Source organism: Taudactylus pleione, unplaced genomic scaffold (genome assembly GCF_031769625.1).
Source record: "Taudactylus pleione unplaced genomic scaffold, aTauple2 ptg000093l, whole genome shotgun sequence".
Taxonomy (NCBI): domain Eukaryota; kingdom Metazoa; phylum Chordata; class Amphibia; order Anura; family Myobatrachidae; genus Taudactylus; species Taudactylus pleione.
In genome coordinates this window covers 26,884,131-26,906,346 of record NW_028284495.1, presented here as the reverse complement: position 1 = coordinate 26,906,346, position 22,216 = coordinate 26,884,131, and the positions used below count along the sequence as shown (strand labels likewise).

Here is a 22,216-nt window from a genome sequence, read left to right as displayed (position 1 = left end):
ATGACAGTATAAATGCAGTATTGTCTACATGACAGTATAATAAACGCAGTATTGTCAACATGACAATATAAACGCAGTGTTGTCAACATGACAGTATAAATGCAGTATTGTCTACATGACAGTATAAATGCAGTATTGTCAACATGACAGTATAATTGCAGTATTGTCTACATGACAGTATAAATACAGTATTGTCTACATGACAGTATAAATTCAGTATTGTCAGCATGACAGTATAAGTGCAGTGTTGTCAACATGACAGTATAAACGCAGTGTTGTCAACGTGACAGTATAAACGCAGTGTTGTCAATATGACAGTATAAATGCAGTCTTGTCTACATGACAGTATACAGTTTTGTCAACATGACAGTATAAATGCAGTATTGTCTACATGACAGTATAAATGCAGTATTGCCAATATGACAATATAAATGCAATATTGTGCATTTTAAAGTATGTTTTTAGTATATGTATCAAGATAGGAGGTGAATTATCCCTTACATTAACCTTTCTGTTGCTTGTGCTGGAAAAAATAAGTGTATTTTAAATTATATTTTATGTATATTAGATTAAATTTAAAAAATTAATTTGCACAAAGTTGTTGAAACAATGTTTCTGCATTCTGGAAAATAGTTACTGAAACTAAATAAAAAAAAAATCTACTAATGTCCTAAATATTACTAATAGTATTCTATAAATGTAAAATATAAAGTAAAATCCTGTAAATGTATTTAAAGTTGAGTGGAAACGTAATATAAATATAGTAAATGTAAAAGAAACACATGGACATGTAGGAGGTCAGTGATGATGCTCAGGAGTTGAATAGATGTGACGGATATTAGAAAATACTGAACATTACGCCAACTCAATACTGGAGCTATGTAACTCTGAAACTGGGGATAATTGGGAATTTCCCATGTTTGTTAGAGACCTCACCAATATCAGACATATCTGGGATAATGCAATATCTAGTGTAAATTTTCTGCACATTAGAAGAGTTTGAGCTGATTTATATATATATCCATAATATTTTACAGTATGGGGGAATTATCTCTTAGTATGTAAATGTTACATAGTGAACACTGGTGTGATCTCCATCAGAACTCACCATTAATATATCAACTCTCTTTTACCTGGACCGAAATCTGTTTTTTTTTTTAAATCTCTTTTTATTTATAATTTTTGATGATGTATACATCACAAATATTAACATATACAAAAAATTATTTGAATAACCAACAAATTCAAATATATCAAATAATATATCCAGAAAAATAAAAAACTTCACAAAAATCCACATCAATCAAATTTTTGATTTGTTCCAAAAATACATAAAACAAATAAAAATAAAATATACAGAAAAAAAATAAAAGTAGAAAAGAAGGGGGAGAATTTAGAAAGGCAAACTACGATATAGTTTATCACTCACAATAAACCAAAATCATTCCATTCCGGGCATCTGTCTATGAACTGCAGAGTACCAAGGGCCCCAGGTAGCATGAAACCTATTCACTGAGTTGTGAATGAGTGCAGTGATATATTCCATAGAAGCCAGGTACCATATTTTAGTTTGTTTCCAGTTTGTGGCGATCAACAGTTTGGTGGCATTATAGATATGACCACAAAGTTTGTTCTGAGGTTTAGACAGAGAGCCAGTGGGTTTGCATAAAAGCATATGTAGAGGGTCTCTAGGGGGAGATACACTGAGCACCTTGAACACCAAAGATGTGACTTTGTCCCAAAATTTGGATATCACAGGGCAGTCCCACCATACATGTAGATAGGAACATGTTTGGCCACAATGTCTCCAACATAAGTCCGAAGACCCTGGGAAAATCTGATGTAGTTTTGCAGGAACCATGTACCAGCGAGAGTAAACTTTGAAGGAATTTCCTTAATATTAGTGTTAATTGAGGATTTAGCCACCCATTGCCTGATATCTGCAGTCATCATCCTCCAAACTAATCCCTAGATCTTGTTCCCAGGTCTGCTCAAACGGTTCCTTAAATTCAAGAGATGGGTGGCTAACATCGAATACATAATAGATATTGATCCCTTGCAGCCAGGGTTGTAAATACATTTGCGCTCGAATGTGGTGGGTTCTCGCATTTTGTGAGGTTTGCTAAGTGAGCGAATGAAACAACATATTTGTAAGTATGCAAATTGAAAATTACAAGATAAACCATATTTTTCGCACAGGTCTGCAAAATTCTGGGGGGCATAATCACCTAGAATATGCATAAATCTAGTTAACCCAGCCGATATCCAGGGATGCATATAAGAGTACACGCATCCCAATGGGAAGTGAGGATGGCGCCATAATGGGGTCAGGGGGGATGGATATGGTGCCAATTGTAGGCGTTTATTTAGTTTATCCAAAACTTGTAGGACAGCTCTTACACAAGGCATTTCTCGAACCGAGGCTGGTCTCAAATTAGGGGGAAGCCAAGGAAGGGAACTAGCCGAATGAGTGCCCACCAGTTAATTTTCAAGTATTGCCCATTTCCTACTCCCCTTTTCTGAATGCCATGATGTAATGTGGCTCAGTTGTGCTGCGGAAAAGTCTCTATCAAAGATGGGAAAGCCCAAACCACCATTACTCGTCGTTTTGACAGACAGGTCCTATTAAGTCTCGTTTTTTTACCTGACCACGCAAAAGAGCCAAAAATTGATTGAACCTCATGAAGATAAGAGGTCGGAACCACAATTGGGAGCGTTTGGAATAGGTATAATAACCTAGGGAGAATGGACATCTTAACTGCGTTAACACAACCTGTCCATGCGACGCAGAGTGGAGCCCATCTGGACAGATTTTGTTTAATTAATTGCAGTAGGGGATATAGTTAGCCTGAAATAGATAATCATATTTCTTGGTCATGGTAATCCCTAAATATCTAAAGGATTTAGGTCACCAAATGTAATCAAAATTAGTTTCTAAAAGCTTTTGTGATGGAGGAGGGAGGTCAAATGCCAAGGCCTCCGATTTGGTGCTATTTACTCAATGCCCTGAGCATCCACCGTAAGCGTTCAATTCAACCTGCAGATTAGGGAGCGATGTCATAGGTGATGTCATAGTAAGCAGTAAATCGTCTGCAAACAAAGATATTTTGTATTGTGAGCTTCGCACAGACACCCCCTTAATATCAGGATTACTCCGAATTTTAGCCGCAAGAGGTTCTATGCTCAAGGCGTAGAGCAAAGGCGAAAGTGGGCATCCTTGTCTTGTACCATTACCCAAAACAAAAGACGGTGAGGAGAGACCATTAGTTGATACTATAGCCGATGGTTTACAGTATAAAACCTTAATGGCTGACAAAAAATTACCACAAAAGCCATACGTTTGTAGAGTTTGAAGCATAAAAGGCCAAGATAACCTATCAAAAGCCTTCTCTGCATCAAGTGACAACACCACGGCTGGTATCTTATGTTTATTTATATAGGAGATCCCCAAATCTGTTTTAATGTATCCTGATTATTACAGGCAGGGCAGCCAAGACTAATGGTCCCTGTTGCTAGAGGGGGTGTGGTTAGGCATGGGAGGGGGGTCTTCCTTGATACCCATGGCTGTCCTGGGCCCCTGAGACAAGACCAGGCCTAGGTAACCAAAAATTGCACCTGATTACAGGTCTACCTTTACCATTGCACTTTTGTAACTATTGTCTGTTTCTATATATTGTATTGTTATGACTTGTGTACTGCAGGTCCGTCTTATAAGCAAGCTGCTTAGCGGTGTTAGCCTAGATAAATAGTTTTAAAGATTAGCACTAAGCTCAGGAGTTCATGTTTATATAGATAATTTATCCCTATATTACTAACACTCAGTGCTATTTTTCAGCAGGGACAAACAGGAACTCAGGGCCTGATTCAGAGCCGGTCGCAAGCGCTGAGCGCTCGCAACTGGGTCGATGGTGGCCCACAGTGCATGCGCACGACAGAGCCGGCTCCGTCGTGCACATGCGCGAGACCCGGCTAGCGACGGGCAATCCGTCATTTCAGGTCTCGCACCAAAGGGGGCGAGCTGTCGATGTTGAGTGACAGCTCGCCACGTTTGGTGGGTGGGCCGGGGGGGTGGCTGCCCAAATGGAGGCATTCCCGAGGGAACGCTTGCCGTTTGGGGGCAGCCCCACTGACATCACGAGTGAAGAGCTTCCGGCTCTGTTAGAGCCAAAAGCTCTCTGTGGCTTGCAATGAACGAGACCCTACCACAAGGGTCTCGTCGCAAGCCCGATGGTCGCGATGGTCTTGACCATCACGACCATCATCAAGGCCGCTCGCTATAGCTGTGGGTGGTCACCCACAGCTATGCGAGCGGCCAGGAGGCTGCTCCTAAAAAAACCAGCGCCCGCCCTGATTCAGAGCGAGCACTCGCTTTTTGCGAGCGCCTCTGAATCAGGCCCTCAGTTCCTGAACCTCTCATTAACTATGACCTAATGTCCTGGGCTAAAATGTATTTTTGCATAAGATAAGTTTTATGTTAAAGTCCCTTTTGAGTGCCTTTTTTTCCTAAATACTATATATATATATATATATATATATATATATATACAGGTTGAGTCTCCCATATCCAGATATTCAGAAATACGGAATATTCCGAACTACGGAATTATTTTGGCATGACTGAGGCACTCAAAAGGGACTTTAACATAAAACGTTTTGATTTTTTGTGGTTCAATGTACACAAACTTTGTCTAAGGCACAAATTATTAAAAGTATTGTATAAAATTACCTTCAGGCTGTGTGTATAAGGTGTATATAACACATAAAAGCGTTGTGTGTATATATTTGGGTCCCATTCACAAGATATTTCATTATGATATGCAATTATTCCAAAGTACGGAACATTCCGTTATCCAAAATACCCCTGGTCCCAAGCATTTTGGATATGGGAGACTCAACCTGTCTGTATATAATATGTATATGTATAAAGTTGTTTTTCTATTGCTCCACCCCCAGTAGCTCCAACCATAGTTCCTGAACCTATTTTTCCAGAAAAATAGCCCTGCTAACACCTGTATACTAACACATTTACCCAAGGGCATAACTACCATAGGTGCAAGAGGTGCAGCTGGGAGCTGAGGTGGGCCCATCTTCCTTGTCAAAGTTACATGTGTGATATACATTTTTCACCATTGGGTGGTACATAGGGGCCCTTACAAAGTTTTACACTTACTTGGGAAGTATTGTATGTCAAGCTTTAAAAATGAGAGTTTATGTTTCAAAATTGTGATATTTGTTTCTCTAAGGTAGACCTAAAATAAGCTAACAAGTATTATTCATAGAAAAAATACACATTCCTGTGTATAGAATGCACGAAAAACTCCTGGAAATAAATTCCCAATCACCTTACTTGCCAATGTGCTTTGTGGTTTACCATTAGTAAATAAAATTGATTGAAACATAGCATCTAAAACAAGCAATTACACTGTACAGTAAGTGTTATTTTTCTTATACAAAACATTTGTGAACAACAAATCTGACATTTCATATGGAAAATTACCAGAATGAAATTGGAGATATACGGAAGCATCGTCGATCTAGGGGTCAATGCAGAGTTGGAATTACTAAAATAAAACTCCATGGATAAATAGTGTATTCATACACAATAGCAGATCTCCCTCTGCCGCTTATTCACCTGAATTACTCATCGTGTGTACTCTTATATGTGATATAGCAATGCGCTGTGCAAATTCACACAATGTACACTAAGCACACTGGTGTATGGTCATCTCTGCATGATCTCCTTCATCTGCAGGACATTTAACAGAAATCATCTGCTAATACATTCATACAGTATGATGTATTGTATCACATTTATTTCCAAAAGTAGGACCAAATGACAGCTAAAGAAGTTAGCACACAAAGGGGTAAATACAACTAGCAGGCACCAGTGAATTTCTGGCGTGACTGCCTAATGTTTTAAAGGGACAATCATTTCAAAGGCAAAAGCAAGTTAGTTTTGCCTTTGAGATTATTGCTATTTTAAAACATTGGCCAGACTCACTAGAAAATTGAACTATGCCGGGAAGCAATTTTGTGGTATAGGAGGAAATTACTAAGGAGTCTATGTTCTAAGCCTTAAAGAGAGATAAAGTGGATGGAGATAAAGAAACCAATCAGCTCCTGTCACTTTAACCAATCACCTTGTAGCCAGTATTTTTCAAAGTATATTCTATAAAATGACAGGTAGAAGCTGATTGGTTGCTTTGTGCAACTTCTCCACTTGTCCACTTTTGCTGCTGAAGGGGTCTACTTGGGTGATAACAGGGGTTGGCACATAGGCAAAGTATAGTGAGGGCACATTGAGGTTGAGTTGTGCTTACATGCACATATGCCTGCCTTCAGTGAGATCTCTTGCAACATATATAGGGCTGGTGCAAGTGTGCACTGATAATGATGTCAGCTCTGAAACCAAGCATATGGATGTATGCAATGTGAGTTCAATTGTGGCCAATCTGTGTGTAACTCTGAATCAGCATGTGTCATTTAGATAAGTCATACATGTGACAACTGCATTCCGCGTGCTTAATTAACAATGTATAAAATGCTACTGAAAACCATTGTTTGTTATAGTACCTTAGTTTATACTGAATCATCTGTATTGCCGTTGCCTGAAGGCACAGGAAAATCCATAATGTAATTATAAAGTTGTCTCCTAATTCTCACACTGTGAGCCAGCATTATCATATGACAAGTGTGCACAGAGAGCCGCTAGACATCAGCACTAATCAGAGTGGATAGCTCCTGGCACTAACCTGCACTACCAAGGTCTAATAACAACCACAATGACTCTTCCTGCAGTGATTATGAGCACAATGAATTGCTCACATATCTCTCCTAGTCCCAGATCTTCATTTGCAGTGAAGCAAACAATGACTGATTCATAATCCATTTCACCACATTTTCTATGCCCTGATACTTTATGGAGCAGCAACTAATCATTTTAATTAGTTTTTAGCATTGTTGATGTGATGGTTTGCCAAGTTTTCGCTGCTTATGTTTAGTACTATACTATCAGCAAATCAAACATGGTAGAATACATCTGGAAAAGAACATTAATTATGTGAGATAGCACAATGAACTATACATTTGGAGGTTATATGTAACTATTCATTTACGTTACCTTAGCTGACCCACAGCTAAAGTGGATTTAATGAGCACGTTGACTGATTGTGTGACATCCATACTGCCTCAGTGTATCCTGTTTTAAACATACTGACATTTTCACCTTCATTTATTTTTTTGCAACCTCTGACTGATATCATATATCATAGCAAGTCGTAAGTAAGTGGATAATTTCTTTCTACACCAAATATATGACATTTGGATTTATGAACCATGGGCCTGATTCAGAGCCGGACGCTATTTGTTGTTTTTTGGAAAACTACGCCCCCTGGCCGCTCGCATCCTACGTCATGTCCGCTATTTATTAGATTAATCGAGTACATTGACCAGCGTATGAACTGCTCGCTATTCTTGTGGTTGGTTTTTCCTACCACAATCTTGCGAGCAGTTCTGATTATAAAATAACCCAGTGACGTGGTCAATGACGCTGCTGTATTAATTATGCACACCCATAAAACACCCGTTTTGACCTTTAAGCACGCCTGCGTTCTGATCTCCACTCCCCGTTTTCAAGCACCTTCCCCTGTTACCACCCACATACGCCTCCTCCTGTCACTCAAAATAGCAGGCATTCGCTATTTAGCGAACAAACGATTTTTGTCCGCACTGACTGGTTCGCGCATGCCTATTACGATCCGTACGCATGCGCAGTTGTGCAAACATCGCTCGAAAAGAACGAGCGGCCGCTTACGAGCGGCTCTGAATCAGGCCCCATGTTTTATGTGACACAACAATCTTCTCACATGGGTTTGGCAGCAGCTATACATTACTGCTCTGTTCTGTTAGAAGAACATTCACCTGCCTCTAACTCTTGAGGTACCCATACACAGTGCGATATAGCAGCCGATCCGACGGATTGGTACGATATCGCTGCTATATCGTACCGTGTGGGTGCAAGATATCGGCAAGTGCGCACTCCCGTGGGATCGTATATCGCACCTCCAGATCTTACTGCAGGTTCACTTGATCTGGGGATGCGATGTGCGATCCCATGCAGCGCTATGCGGGTGGAGGAGGGGGTGCCGGCATATCGGCCGGTCGGCCACCCGATCGCTCCGTTTGTGGGGACTGCCCAATATGTCGGCCATCAGATTGCAAGTTGCATCGCAAGGTGCATATCGCACCGTGTATGGGGGCCTTTAGTCTGAGGCTGCCTCTTTGTCCATTTGCCCTCTTCACATCCCAATACTGTATAGGACAAACACTTGAGTGGATAATTACTGCATCCTACAATTGCAGCATAATCTCCTGACTCTTCCTCAATACATTCAGCTTTGTAAAATATATTTGTTTTACCTTATCACAAAAAAAGAAGAGAACAGGAAAAGAGGTAGGAAGGGAAAAGTCATCCGTGTCAGTTACTGTGTCACAGGGGCAGGAGGGGAAATGTGCTTGCTCTTATAACTTATCACAATTGGTAAATGACAATTTGTGTCATTCATGTACCCACAAGATTTCTTCAGGCAATAAAAACATTCCCAAAATAAGTTAAAACAGTTATAGTAGACTATTCCTACTGCTCCTTGTAATCTGGGACATCAGTCTGTATTTTGGGGAAAATAAATGTTGGTTCAGCACAGAAAATGGCTACTTTCACGCTGTGCAGTTGACAAGTACAATTATCTTACAAATGTTAGATATTCCTCTATCTAGATCTGGTTTATGTATGGTCAGCATAATCTGATTTCCTTACCATATATGATTAGGAGCCTTCTTTGTCATTTTAAATATTACTTAAGTTCAGGTATAAGGTAATATATAAATACTAAAGGTGCTAACAACTCTCACATTGTCCATGCCTTAATATATGTCAGATATTTGAGATTGTATTTATCTATTGCACAACTACATGTCAGATACCGAGGCATTGTATGATGTGCTAGAGAACAAAGAAATCTCTCCAAATGATGGTGTTTATCTCAAACGTATTCAGTTATGGCAAGCTCATGGGACTTATATTAATATAAATGATATTTCTAAGTGTTATTGGAATATAAGAATATATTTATAAAATAAGAAATATATATCATACAAGAATAGATAAACAAATTGTATTTAGGTCTGATGGTCCTTTTTAAGCTTTTATATGACAGTAATACACTTAGAACTGCATGGTGACTCAGTGTTTTGTATCTCATAGCTCTGGGGCACAATTGCGTATCTGTGTGTCATTTGTGTGTCCTCACCCCATCTGCAGGTTTTTGTGTGAGTGTGGGATTGTGTGTGTTGGAGTCCCCTCTGGTAGGTAAACTAGATTGTAAGCTCCACCATTATCATGCAGGGAACGATGTGGCTATTAACTTCCCTTATACTCTTGCTGCATCTTAATTTAATGTACCCTAATAAAAGTTATGTTTTAAAATAACCAAAAAACATAAAAAATTTTCTACTTTATTAAGTGTGCCCCCAAAAATAAGTTCTTTCTTTTTTCTATATCTAGCAGAAAAATTATTGTCTTTTGTTTAAACTAGTACCTTGACTCCTGGGGAGCACCGCCAACACCAAGCTATATAAGATCATTGTTGCTACTTTTATATATATATTTTTGTCTATGGTTGGTATTAAGACTTACATACTTCAAGTCCTGTACAGAATCACCCGCAACCCCTACATATATTGGTACTATATAAATACAATTATAGTACTAATAATTTATAGAGTTTTACAGATTATTTACTGAAGCATTTATTGCAGGAGGGTTTGTCATCCTCTTATACATTATATTTTCTTCTTTTTACAGGCATACAAGAAGGGACTCAGTGTACAAAGTGTAAAAATAACTGGGCACTGAAATTTTCAATCATATTTCTGTATATTCTTTGTGCCTTACTCACTATCACAGTGTCAATATTAGGATACAAAGGTATGTGCACTTATATAATTGTTTTGTATTGTAAATACTACTATATAGTATGATAGAAGTTATGTTAATTAGATTAAAAACAATGTCTTGTATTTGCATCTCATCTGCATGCAAACAGTTTCTCTGGCTTGTTCTGTCCCTCTGATTCAAGCTTAATATTCTACACCAGAAGCCCAGTATGATAAAGTGAAACACTGCTACCAGCTGATTTACATGATGTTCTGAAGGGCTGGTTTAATGTTAAGCTCCGCAGCTCTCATCATTTGGATAATTAATTCTAGTAACTGTGACCCAAGAACAGTTTTAAGCTTTACTTGATTGACTGTAGACATTCTAGAGTATTTCTAGGTAAAATGGTCATTGTAAATTATTTTAATGATTTTGGCTGCCATATTTAAAATGCCAATATTTTAAGAGGCAAAACTAGATTGGTTTTGCCTTTTATATTATTGGCATTTTAAATTTAGTGGCTAAATTGTCAAAATCTCGCGGCTGCCTGCAACTCGCAGGCTATTACATTTACCCCATAAAATATTTCCAAAGTTTACAGGATACAGACTATAATCTATTCAGTTCAGTCACCCAACAGACTGCAAGATAATACCCCAATATAGTCTTTATCCCTCCACAAGTGATACGAAGTTGCCGGCAGTGTCGGTACACATTCTGCACCTTGTGTGGCCATGAAAAAGAACGAAGAACAGAAGAATATACAGGGTCGGTGCAAGATTTGTCGGCGCCCTAGGCATAAGCTCTAGGCTAGTGTCGTCCCCCCCCTCTCTCTTACCGGAAAAGCTTGTCTCCATCTTTGCATCCCTTGCTGATAATGTATCTCTTCAGTAACCTCATACTTATTATTCCAGCTTTTTATAATTTAAAAAGAAATTATTTGATTGTGCTAAATTTGATCTCATGTTTGCCCAATATGTTTTTGTGCTAGGTGGCCTCTGTGGCGCCCCTCAGAGGCTGACGCCCTAGACAGCTGCCTAGATAGATTTCCTGCACAGTTAACCATTATAGACTTTGCTTATGGAAGGGGACTCCTGTAGGAATACTATTTGGTGGCGTAATTTAACCATCTATGACATAATAGGCCATTTCTTTTTATGGAGGAGAGGGAAATTGAATTGCGTCACTCTTTATTAGATTGTCTGGCAGAGGACTATCTGTTGTCCTGATCTACAGGCTGGGGACAGTTTCACTTAAACCCACAACTCTATATTGCAATCAAATTTAGTGGAGTTAGCAATTTGTTTTGCTACCAATAACCAATCTGCATCCTATTCTGATTAGGGTAGCTGTTCTCAGTGAACATCTCCCAATCCTGGAATGAGGGCATCTTGTGGCCAGACCAGTTATTGCAAGGCTCTAACTCACGATCACACTTTGGTACATTCAGAGAAACGTAACAAATACAATCCACACAACCTACACATACAACTTAGGCTCACACAGTTTAGCATATTGGGGACAGAGTTAGCGGAATAAAATGATGGTAATTTATCATGTCACAGTGAGGATTCATAACACTTTGTATCAGTGATGTTTGGACTACTGTAGAATTGGAGGGAATGGTATTAGTTCCACTGAGACTGCAAATGTGCACTTTGGCCCTGATTATTAGTTGCATGCAAATTCAAATGTAGTTGCATGTAGCAATTTTTAGCATACAGCACATGCGTTGCAGACTGCAAATACATCTTTGCAAACATACGCGCCATTCAGTGTCATAAGCATCTCAAAAATGTCTCTGTGGTCGCTAATTGGGTTTTTTGTATGGCAACTGGGTGGCCACAAAACAAACACTTGCAAGAGATCTGTGAGTAGGCATTGTGTATTCCACATTTAATCACATCTCTTGCACCAAGCATGGGGTAGGTGTAAGTGCTCATGATAATGATGACGACTCCTATCGCATATGTGCGGCAGTGTGATCGCATAGACTCTGCACGTGCGTATAGTTGCCTTATCATTGTGTGTATTTTCCATTCTCAGTTGCAGTTGTGCGACTCAGAATCAGTCCCTTTGTTAGTAAATAAACTCCACTAATGCCTTACTTCCTCACTAGGGAGTTTGGCAATATAAGCAAACAAAGTTATACAGATGTGTCCACATACATCTTACTTCCTTGCATGTTATAAAGCCCTTCTGGTCACGGCTGTGACACTGTAATGTTGCATTTCGCATGCAGAAACACCTACAGTCACACACAGAACATAGGCATGCCGAATATCAAATTAATCAGCAGAAGCTGCTTGTGTGTCCTATTCACATCGCTGTGCGAATAAGACGCCTAAAGGTAAAAAGTTGCACAAAAAGGTGCTCCGGATTTGCACACCACTCACGAGTTAAATTTAACATGACAAGTAGTGCACGGAGGTAAGATGTACAGTATTTTGAGTAGAGATACAAATGTACGTTGCAGACAGCTACAAAATCTAATCATTCGGGGCCCCTAGTGGAAAATATTATTTTTTTGTTACACTACTACATAAATGCATAAGGCTGAAAGCCAGCTTGTTTTATTCATACAGTGAGTCTTAACATGACTTCTAATATTCATAATAATTTATCAGACTAGGGACTAGAGGGTATATTTACTAACAGACAATTTTTTTTTTTTTAAGCATTAGTAAATGTGTAACTTAGCCCCAGTAACACAACATTGATGTTTATCGGTTTTAATTTTAAATCGATTTTTTATTTTAAATTGATCAAAACCGACCTTTAGTAAATATAACCCTAGGAGTACGGAATTCCTTATAATACACAATTTACACACAATCACAGCACATTGACATAAAAACAGAGAAAAAAACAGTGCACAGGCATCCACAATAATATAAATGGAGGAGCCCAGTGTATCTCCTCACAGCAGGGTGACCGTCACTGGCAGTAGCTACCATTGTTCAGCAACAGCTAAGTGATCATTACAATGTATGGATATGTCACTTTCTAGGTAACTTACAGAACAATCAGTGTACATCCAACCCTAGGCTGATTAACATCATCAGAGCAGCAGTTGCCCATGAACCTTATAACAGGGGTTATCTGGAAAATGAAATAACTGGTGTCTTGTTTTTTTTCCAGTTGTAGAAAAAATGGACGGTGTTTCAGATGATATGGAGAAGTCAAACATGGGTTACAGTAATAAAATCTCTGAAGTGGAGCAGAATTTGAAGAAATTAGGTAAACACAAACAAGGAATATTCCTTATTCTTATTCATTTATTTTTAAAGTCTATTAAAAATATTTATAGGCTCTATTAAAAAATGTGAAAAACAAGACACAGTCTACTTATTGCTTCATGTTGCAGAGCAGCAAATGTGAATTTAAAATGACAAGTGGTTATAGAAACAAAGCTTGGCAGCCACCTCTGAAAAAGTCACCTGTACAGTGCACGAGGTCCTGAAATGTACAAAAAGAGACATTGTGTGCCAAACATAGTGCATTAAACATGTAAAACCAAGGAATCTTTTTAGATAAATATATATGTACGTTCCAAAAGAATATGGTATATGCTCATCAAAATAAGATGGTTATTATCCTAACTGCACAAGAGTCATACACATACTCCTAATAAAATCACATACTCCTAATAAAATCACATACTCCTAATAGCAATTTCGCACTGAATATATTATACAGCTACATGTAAATTTAACCTAAGAATCAATTAAAATTTTTGATATACCATTGCTTCTTACATATCAGCACATTGGTCATTAAAGAGCTAGATCATATGTAAACGTAAGGTATAATGAGTTCCAATATATTAGATTTAGCAGGATCGCAAATATATATTTTCTGAAGTATATATATATTTTTATAATATAAATATATGTATATATATTTCTGAAAAATAAATATTACCAAACAACAGACATTAGTATTTTATTTTCATTTTACTCTGTGTGATACATGAATGCATTTAATTACAATTTAAGATGATAACCTATTAGTAAAGATAAATTTTCTTTAATACAGACATCACATAATTTTAATTCTCATTTTCTTTATACATGCATCATGCCACAAACAAGAAAACCAAGAGATATTTGCTAACTTCTAAACTATAGAGCAAGTATCACTAATAATAATAACAACTTGCCTCAAATTAAAGGTCTATTAGCTTTAATTATGATAATCATTAAATTCAAACACTCTCTATGTAGACATTGTAGGTCCAATTGTTCCTAATTTACTAATACCCCTTTCAGACATAAACCCGGCTTTAACTCGACTTGGACCCTGGACACTGAATACGGGTTGAAGCCAGGGTTTCAGTACTTATCCCCTTTTATACCTGGGTGATGGACCTGGGTTATTCCCGGGTTGTTACCCTTCACACCGGACCCGAGTCTTCCAGTGAGCTGCGTCTTTTGTCTAACAGTGGATGCTTGAAGATGATGTCATCCCCAAGTGCTACTGTGTCTGCCAATCAAGTCATTTTAGGCATGACCCGGATCATCAAAACCCAGGTCATGCCTTTCAGACATAAGCCGGCACTGACTCCCCCCCGCGGCTGTCCGTGCCCGGTGCCCGGCTTACCTTCGATCGGTAAGCCGGGTGTCGGGCTCCCGGGGTAGGTCTAATGTCAGGCATCGGGATTTTGACGCCGGTCGTTAGACACTTGCCGGGATTAGACAGTCGGGATGCCGACGGTCGGCATTTAGACCGTCGGCATCCTGACTGCAGCCCATAAAGCTGGGTACACAATATGGGGCCCATTTATCAACAATCACATTTGCAGTGCGATCTGGGCACGTTACTTCATAGACACCTAGGAGATATCTTCTGTGGTCTCTCCATAATACATCTCGGGGATATTAAATATTTAATGTATTGTAGAATATATCGTCCCAGTGCGGATCGGAATTATACATCCATGCACATCATATAGTGTGTACGCCTGATCCGTTGTTCCCCACGGTCGTTCATCGCATCATCCCATCTGCTGTCCTGTACGTCAGATGAGACGATGCAATGAATGATGCACCATCGCTTGGTGTATACGCAGTTTAAGAACTTCCCAAGAAATACAGTTTCCAAGTGAGACACTAATTAGCTCAGCTTCACGCTTATACAAAAGGTGTTTCAGACAAACTCACTCTAATGTAGTCAGCTGTGCACACCTTATATTTTTCTGAATGTGGTGCTTATCTACAATGTTGCAGATGGTTATCTAGAGTAATATTATCTTCTGCTTTTATTGTAACATGTTTTATATATTATTTTATGCAGATGTATTCGTGCTTTTATTAACAACAAGAGTTTAAACTGGGTCTTTATTCAATTACGTAGGTTTTATCACAAATAAATTTAGACATTTATGAAAAAAAGCCACTGTTACAATTACATTTGGATGATCTGTATAGCGGTTTGCCAATGATTTTTATTTTTGGATACAGTACGTAGTGTAACAAATATTATTAACAGCCAGAAACGATAATGTAGGATCTAATTTTGTGGATGGGATATTAAAATTAGCACAAAGAACAATAGATAGATATTTAAAGACATTACTAATTTTACAGGGAACACAAAGGTTATTTTTGTTGTACAAGTCATTTCTGCACTGAGGTAGTAATATTATTTTTCCACTAAAATGACTATTGTTTTTTATGCATAAAAATATCCAGAAACACATTATTATATTTGTTAGTTTCAAATGTTTGTACAAATGTAATGATAAAACCTAAAGGTTTCCAGACATGTAGTCTTTTGACAGTCATCAGTCACCAGACAAATTTAAATATAGAATCCAATTGTTCATACTGACTGCATAACGCTTGGATGTGTCCATTTTTTCCTCCGACTGTACGTGGATAAAGATCTGACACCACCTTATGGTTTAATACCATACAAGACAAGTATCATGTTAATGAGGCGTCAGTTGTACAGTAGCAAAGCCTTCCCACTGCTTTCCTGACCATTGACAGCTGCAAAAGTGTATTATTTAAAGTAGTCTGACAGCTTTTACTTGTTGTCAAACAAAGTTGTAACAATTTTATATTTTATACATATCTGTTCTGATCTTATCATATACATTTTGCAGATGACATAGCAGGAGAAAAATCAGTCAGCACCAACACAGAGCTTTCAAGCGTAAGATCAGATATCTTGGCCATTCGTCAGCAGCTACGTGAGATCACTGAAAAGAGTAGCAGAAACAAAGATGCTCTGGACAAACTGCAGGAAGCTGATGGCCTTCTAGACGCTAAACAAAACCAAATGAAAAGTACCTTAGACACTAACTCTCTAATGATTAACAGAGTCAATCAAACATTACAGGTATATAACAGTTATGTCTCCAGTTTACAACAAGACACCACCAGTCTGCAGACAAACCTTCAAAGCCAGATGCAGTCAAGCAGCATGATCACTATGAGCATAAGTAACTTAAACTTGACACAAACCCAGCAGAGAAATGTTCTAAGCACATTGCAGAGGTCTGTGGATGATACCAGCCAAGCTATCCAACGCATCAAGAATGAATTCGGGAGCACACAGCAAGCCTTTTTTCAAGCTAAAAAGGATACAGAACAGTTGAAGGAGAGAGTCCAGAGCCTACAAATTACTGCAGCAAATAATTCTGCTCTTGCTAAGGCCAACAATGAGAGTGTAGAAGACATGAACAACCAGCTCAGCACTGTTAGTAGCCAAATTGACAATATTACAGTTATTGCCCAGACAAATGAACAGAACCTGAAGGATCTACAGGATTATCACAAAGAATACGAGAGTAGGATAAATAACAAATTCAACTCTTTAGAAGAGCGTTTCCAGAAATTTGAGGAAGATATTGTAGGTATTATTAGTAACATTAGCCACACTGCCCATCACCTAAGGACGCTGACTACCAATCTCAATGATGTAAGGACAACTTGCACCGAGACGCTGAGTAAGCACTCAGAGGATTTATTGCAGTTGAATAACTCTCTCACCAATATTCAGCTGGACACTTCTTCTCTTAGGAGTCAACAGGATACAATGAAACAAAGGTTAGATAACGAAGTAGCCAATTTATCAATTATTATGGAAGAAATGAAGGTGGTGGATTCAAAACATGGACAACTGATTAAAAATTTCACAATATTGCAAGGTAAGATATATGCCCCAGTGGCAAGTCAATTTATGCATGTATTTGCTAGTGGATTATGGGCCCAATTCAGAGCCGCTCGCTGCTGGCGGCCACTGGCAGGGAATGTGGGCGTATGTTTTTTTTTTTTTCCTTCAGCCGCTCACAAAGCTGTGGGAGACCACCCACAGTTTGTGTAAGCGGCCAGGAGACCGTCGCGATAATCGCAACCATCGGCCTTGGGACAAGACCCTGGGGTAGGGTCTAGCTGCCGCAAGGCCGAGTGGACTCCCTGCTCTAACAGAGCAGGAAGTCCACTACTGACATCAGTAGAGATGTCAGTTAGTCTGCCCTACATCTGCATCTGTCTATTGATTTAACCATGTGATCTCGCAGAACCTGTTCTGCACATGCACAGAGCGGGTACTGTGCATGCACAGATTCCTGATAATCGGTAATCTTCGTGAATATCCAAAACTGAGTCCTCCACTGAATCTGGCCAAGAAACAGGAATAATAATAAACTAACTGCATTGCACAACTTTACTATACTTTACTATACTCTATATAATAAAATTAAATGCTGATAAGAAACTAGACGGATGGGGGGGGGGAGAGATGGAGTTAGAGGTGGAGAAAGAGGAGGAGAAAACAGTGGTGTGAGTGACAGAGAGAGAGGAAAAAACCTGGGCCAGGGACAACATCTAGTATAAGATATAAAACACATTTTCTTATGAATCTGAAGCAGAACAAAAATGTCAAGAATTGTGGCATAGGCCCATGACAGCAATAAGGTCTTCATTTCAGGATGCGTGAACCAGGGCAAATGCAAAAAGCCAGTAGCCACTAATAATACTTCATGCTGTTTCCACGCATCTGACATAATGTACCCTTTTTAGCTTATTTTTCTTTTTTAAGTAAAAAAAAAGTTTCATCGTGATATCATTTTAAAAAATGATAAACAAAAGGCTTATTGAACAACTAAAACAATTTTTTATACATTTTACATACCTTCCATCATGGTAGCTTTCAATAAGAAGGGTGTAATGTATGGTTAGTATAATAAAATTGTACTTGTTAATTTAAAAACAATTTAAATGTAAAAACTGTAAAACATTCTTATTTGGTTTCACTACATTTACTTTGTTTTATAAATACATTAGTAAATAATTTATATGGTAATTTTTTTCAGGACCACCAGGTCCTAGAGGATCCAAAGGTGAGAGAGGGCCCCCAGGTCCCCAGGGGCCCATGGGATCAAAGGGACAGACTGGAGAAAAAGGAGAACAAGGGCCAACAGGACCAGCTGGAGAAAAAGGGCCCCCTGGACCAACTGGCCCTCAAGGAGAAAAAGGTTCAAAAGGCTCAAGAGGGTCAACAGGAAATAAGGGTCAAAGGGGATCACCTGGAAAAAGTGGCGAGCCAGGGCCTAAAGGAGAGCCTGGTTTAGCAGGACTACCTGGACTTACTGGATCACCTGGGCCGACTGGGCCTCCAGGCCCACAAGGTGTTAACGGAGTCATAGGTGAACCTGGTGTTTCCGGCATTAGAGGAGCACCTGGCCCACCGGGCATACCTGGATTACCTGGTTTGCAAGGTCCTAGAGGACCACCTGGACCTCCTGGAGACGTTGTACGATCTTTATCACTGCATGATGATATCACACCAGAATTCACAATGAATCCTTCAGTGTCTGGTAAGAAAAAAATATTTGTATTTCTACTTAGTATATTGCTTTCTAACACTGGGTCTCATTCAGACCCGCTCGCGAGCGCAGGATGGTACCCAAATGCGCATTCGCACGACGGAGGGAGCTCCGTCGTGCGCATGCGCGAGACCCGGATAGCGACAGCCAAGCTGTCGCTCCGGGTCTCGCACCAAAGGGGACGTGCTGTCGATGGTGATTGACAGCACGCCCCCTTTGGGGGGCATGCTGGGGGCGTGGCTGCCAGACGGAGGCGTTCCCATGGGAACGCCTTCCGTCTGGGTCCGGCCCCACTGACATCACTAGTGATGTCAGTGGGAGTGATTTTGGCTCTGATAGAGCCAAAATCACTCCAGGGCTTGCAGCAGCGAGACCCTACCGCAGGGTCTCGTCGCAAGCCCGATGGTCGCGATGGTCTTGACCATCGCGACCATCATCATGGACGCTCGCATAAGCTGTGGGTGGTAACCCACAGCTATGCGAGCATCCAAAAGGCCGCTCCAAATTTAAATAGGACGGCCCTGATTCAGAGCGAGTGCTCTGGTCAGAGAGTCCGGTTCTGAATCAGGGTCACTGTTACACGCACTAAAACAAAGTGTAAAATGAAATGGTGCTAATATGAGAAAACAAGCAAAATAATGTGTTTGACCACTATTAATAAATACCACAAAACCCACAAATGGACTGCGCTGAGGATCGACAACCAATAATAAATGTTTACTTATGTTTGATTGATAGAATTAGCAATAGGCTACAATAGGCTTCCTTAGTATCACTTATTTATTTAATTAAACTAATATTAAAGTACAACATACGAACAGCATAATATATTCAAGATATAATATATTTTCAAGATTTTGAAAAAAAACCCAGTTGTGGAGCGAAACTTTGTTTCAATTTTTGGATCATCACAGCACAGGAAATTTTGCATCTTATTGGATATTGTGCCTTATTAGCTATTGAGCACCCAGTGCATATGTGGTTACAGCCCTATACAAAGACTATAGCAATATCAAGGCTGGTTCACCACGCCCCCAACTACCTGTCAACAGAGACAAGCCATTGGCGGTGAGACTGCAAGCCACGCATTGCAGCAGGGTTTGAAGACGGAGGTGCACGGTTCGTTCCCCGCTATACGGAGGTAACTGTCTTACACCACGACCGCATTTTGTCTTGTGAGCAGTAACATATACACTACCAGACTCCGTAAGTGAATGGGGAATTATGCGATGTGACTATGTTGCACTGATCAAACAATAGCCCATATCCACAGGCATTGTAATCAAGGCACATCCAGGTGTTATATCCATTTCACTCGAATCATCTAACAATAATGGCTTTGAGCGATTAGTGACTGTGTATTTGCCATTTTATTATTGCTGGACACGAGGGAGCATCAACCTTCACTTGTGGACTATTCCCATTATATGGGTGAACAACTAAACACTAATGGTGCATACACTCGGTCAGATTTTCCTTCAGATTTGTACAATAACGATTTTAAAAATCGTTCAATCGTTCACATCTGAAAGAAAACGATGCGCGTTCCCGTTTGTCAGATAATGATATCTGACATCTGATGTGTTTGCAGTCAGATTTGGTCGATTTTCATTCATTTTAATACTGTCAAAAATCGTTCGTAGCTCATGAAATCGTTGGTAAAATCGTTCAAATCATTCATAGTTCATCGTTCGTAGTTCATCGTTCGTCTGACAGATCTGACCGTGTGTATGCACCATGAATTATACAATCTTTACAAGCTTGCAGACATCGAGTGGATACTTATAGGATTATATCTCTCTTAAAGTGACCTTGTTTCTATTTTTTAGTAATTTTTAATTTCATTATTCAATTGTGAATACTAATATGAGAGATATTTATCTGTTCCTGATGTGATGATATATCTTGAATATATTATGCTGTTCGTATGTTGTACTTTAATATTATTTGATTGAAATACATAAGTGATAGTGAGGAAGCCTTTTGTAGCCTATTGCTAATTCTATCAATCATACATAAGTATACATTTATTATTGGTTGTTGATCCTCAGCGCAGTCCATTTGTGGGTTTTGTGGTATAGATAGTTTTAGACCAGATGAGCTACTGGTCGATGGACTAGCAGCAGTGGATAATATATTTTATTTATATTTACTTAGAGCGCCAGGACTTTTGGACTCACAGCCTTCTGACTGATTGAGCCCAAGCCTCTCATTTTCCCACTAATAATGAATAGCACCCTTTCTGGTAACATCCTGGGGGGGAATGTTACATTTTTATAGTAAGTTTTATTTACTGTTAATTAGGGTAAAAATAAATCTTTAGGAATGGCAGGTTGACTGTAGATTTCCTTGTGCAACTTTAACTAACATAATTTAATAGTTTTTTTGTTATTCCTTCCCAATTGTCACTAAAGTCTTACCATAATTTAGACTAGTGATGGGCTACAAGTGGCCCTGGGGCCCCAGATCCTTCCTGCTTTGTTGTCATATTTGTTGTAGCTTGCAATGCTTATTTAAAAGGCCTGCTGTAACTTATTTTTCATTTAGTAAATGTATACATTCAGTTTACTACAGAGATTAAGAATAACATGGAGTCCTTTTGGAGGTTAGTGGCAGGGGCGTTTTAAGGGGATATGTTCAGGATCCCGACAGAGGGGATTCCGGCGTTCACAATGCCTGAATTGTCCTGACTGCCGGGATCCCGAAGGTAAGTACCGGGGGGAGGGGGAGGGTTAGGCACTAGGGGGAGGGTTAGAGTTGGGTTTAGGTTGCAGGGGGGGGGAGGGTAGATGTAGGCACTAAGGGGAAGGTTAGGGTTAGGCCAGGATCCGGAGCACCGGCATCCCGTACTCAACCCGTTTTAAGAGATTAGGATGTCCGTGTGCAGACTCTCCCCTCCGGCAGTACAGTAGATTCTGGCTGTGTGCATCGGATACATCTGGGAATTAGGATTATGGGCAGGGCATTGAGGCAGATATGACCTAATGCCTGCAGACAGAAGTCCAAGGTCAGAGCTCATTGTTAGGATAGGTGACATTCCTAAACAAATTCAGATACTGTAATCCAGTTACGCTACAGAAAATAGAAACTAGGATCTTAAATATTAGAACTAGGGACCTAGCACACAGGCTTAGGGACACATCCTATGAACAACTAGCCTGCCAGTAAGCAGGAAGATCAGGGTCAGGCTGTACTGTACACAGTGATGAGAGGAAGCTCGGGGCAAATTGTGGCCCTGATTCAGCAAGGAATGCACAGGAGAGAATGCACGTACTTGGCCTATGTTTTTGCTCTGCGCATATGTATGCATCGCACTGCGCATGTGCGAACTTGCCAGTGCTGGATTATAGTACGCAGGCCCTTCCGAAACAGATTGACAGGAAGTGCCGTTTGTGAGGGATGACGGAGGGTGGTCAGGCGAACACAGGCGTTATAATGCCGTTATA

At 39.6% G+C, this 22,216-nt stretch overlaps 1 protein-coding gene across 1 annotated transcript in view; it reads left to right on the top strand.

Moving 5' to 3' along the window:
* Positions 1-22,216, top strand: part of COLEC12 (collectin subfamily member 12) — a 220,939-nt gene that overhangs the window by 183,438 nt on the left and 15,285 nt on the right. The window contains exons 3-6 of the mRNA XM_088469798.1: positions 9,863-9,985; positions 13,076-13,174; positions 16,044-17,090; positions 18,258-18,761. Of these exons, the coding sequence (XP_088325924.1) occupies positions 9,863-9,985; positions 13,076-13,174; positions 16,044-17,090; positions 18,258-18,761 (1,773 nt within the window). The remainder of the gene's footprint in view (positions 1-9,862; positions 9,986-13,075; positions 13,175-16,043; positions 17,091-18,257; positions 18,762-22,216) is intronic.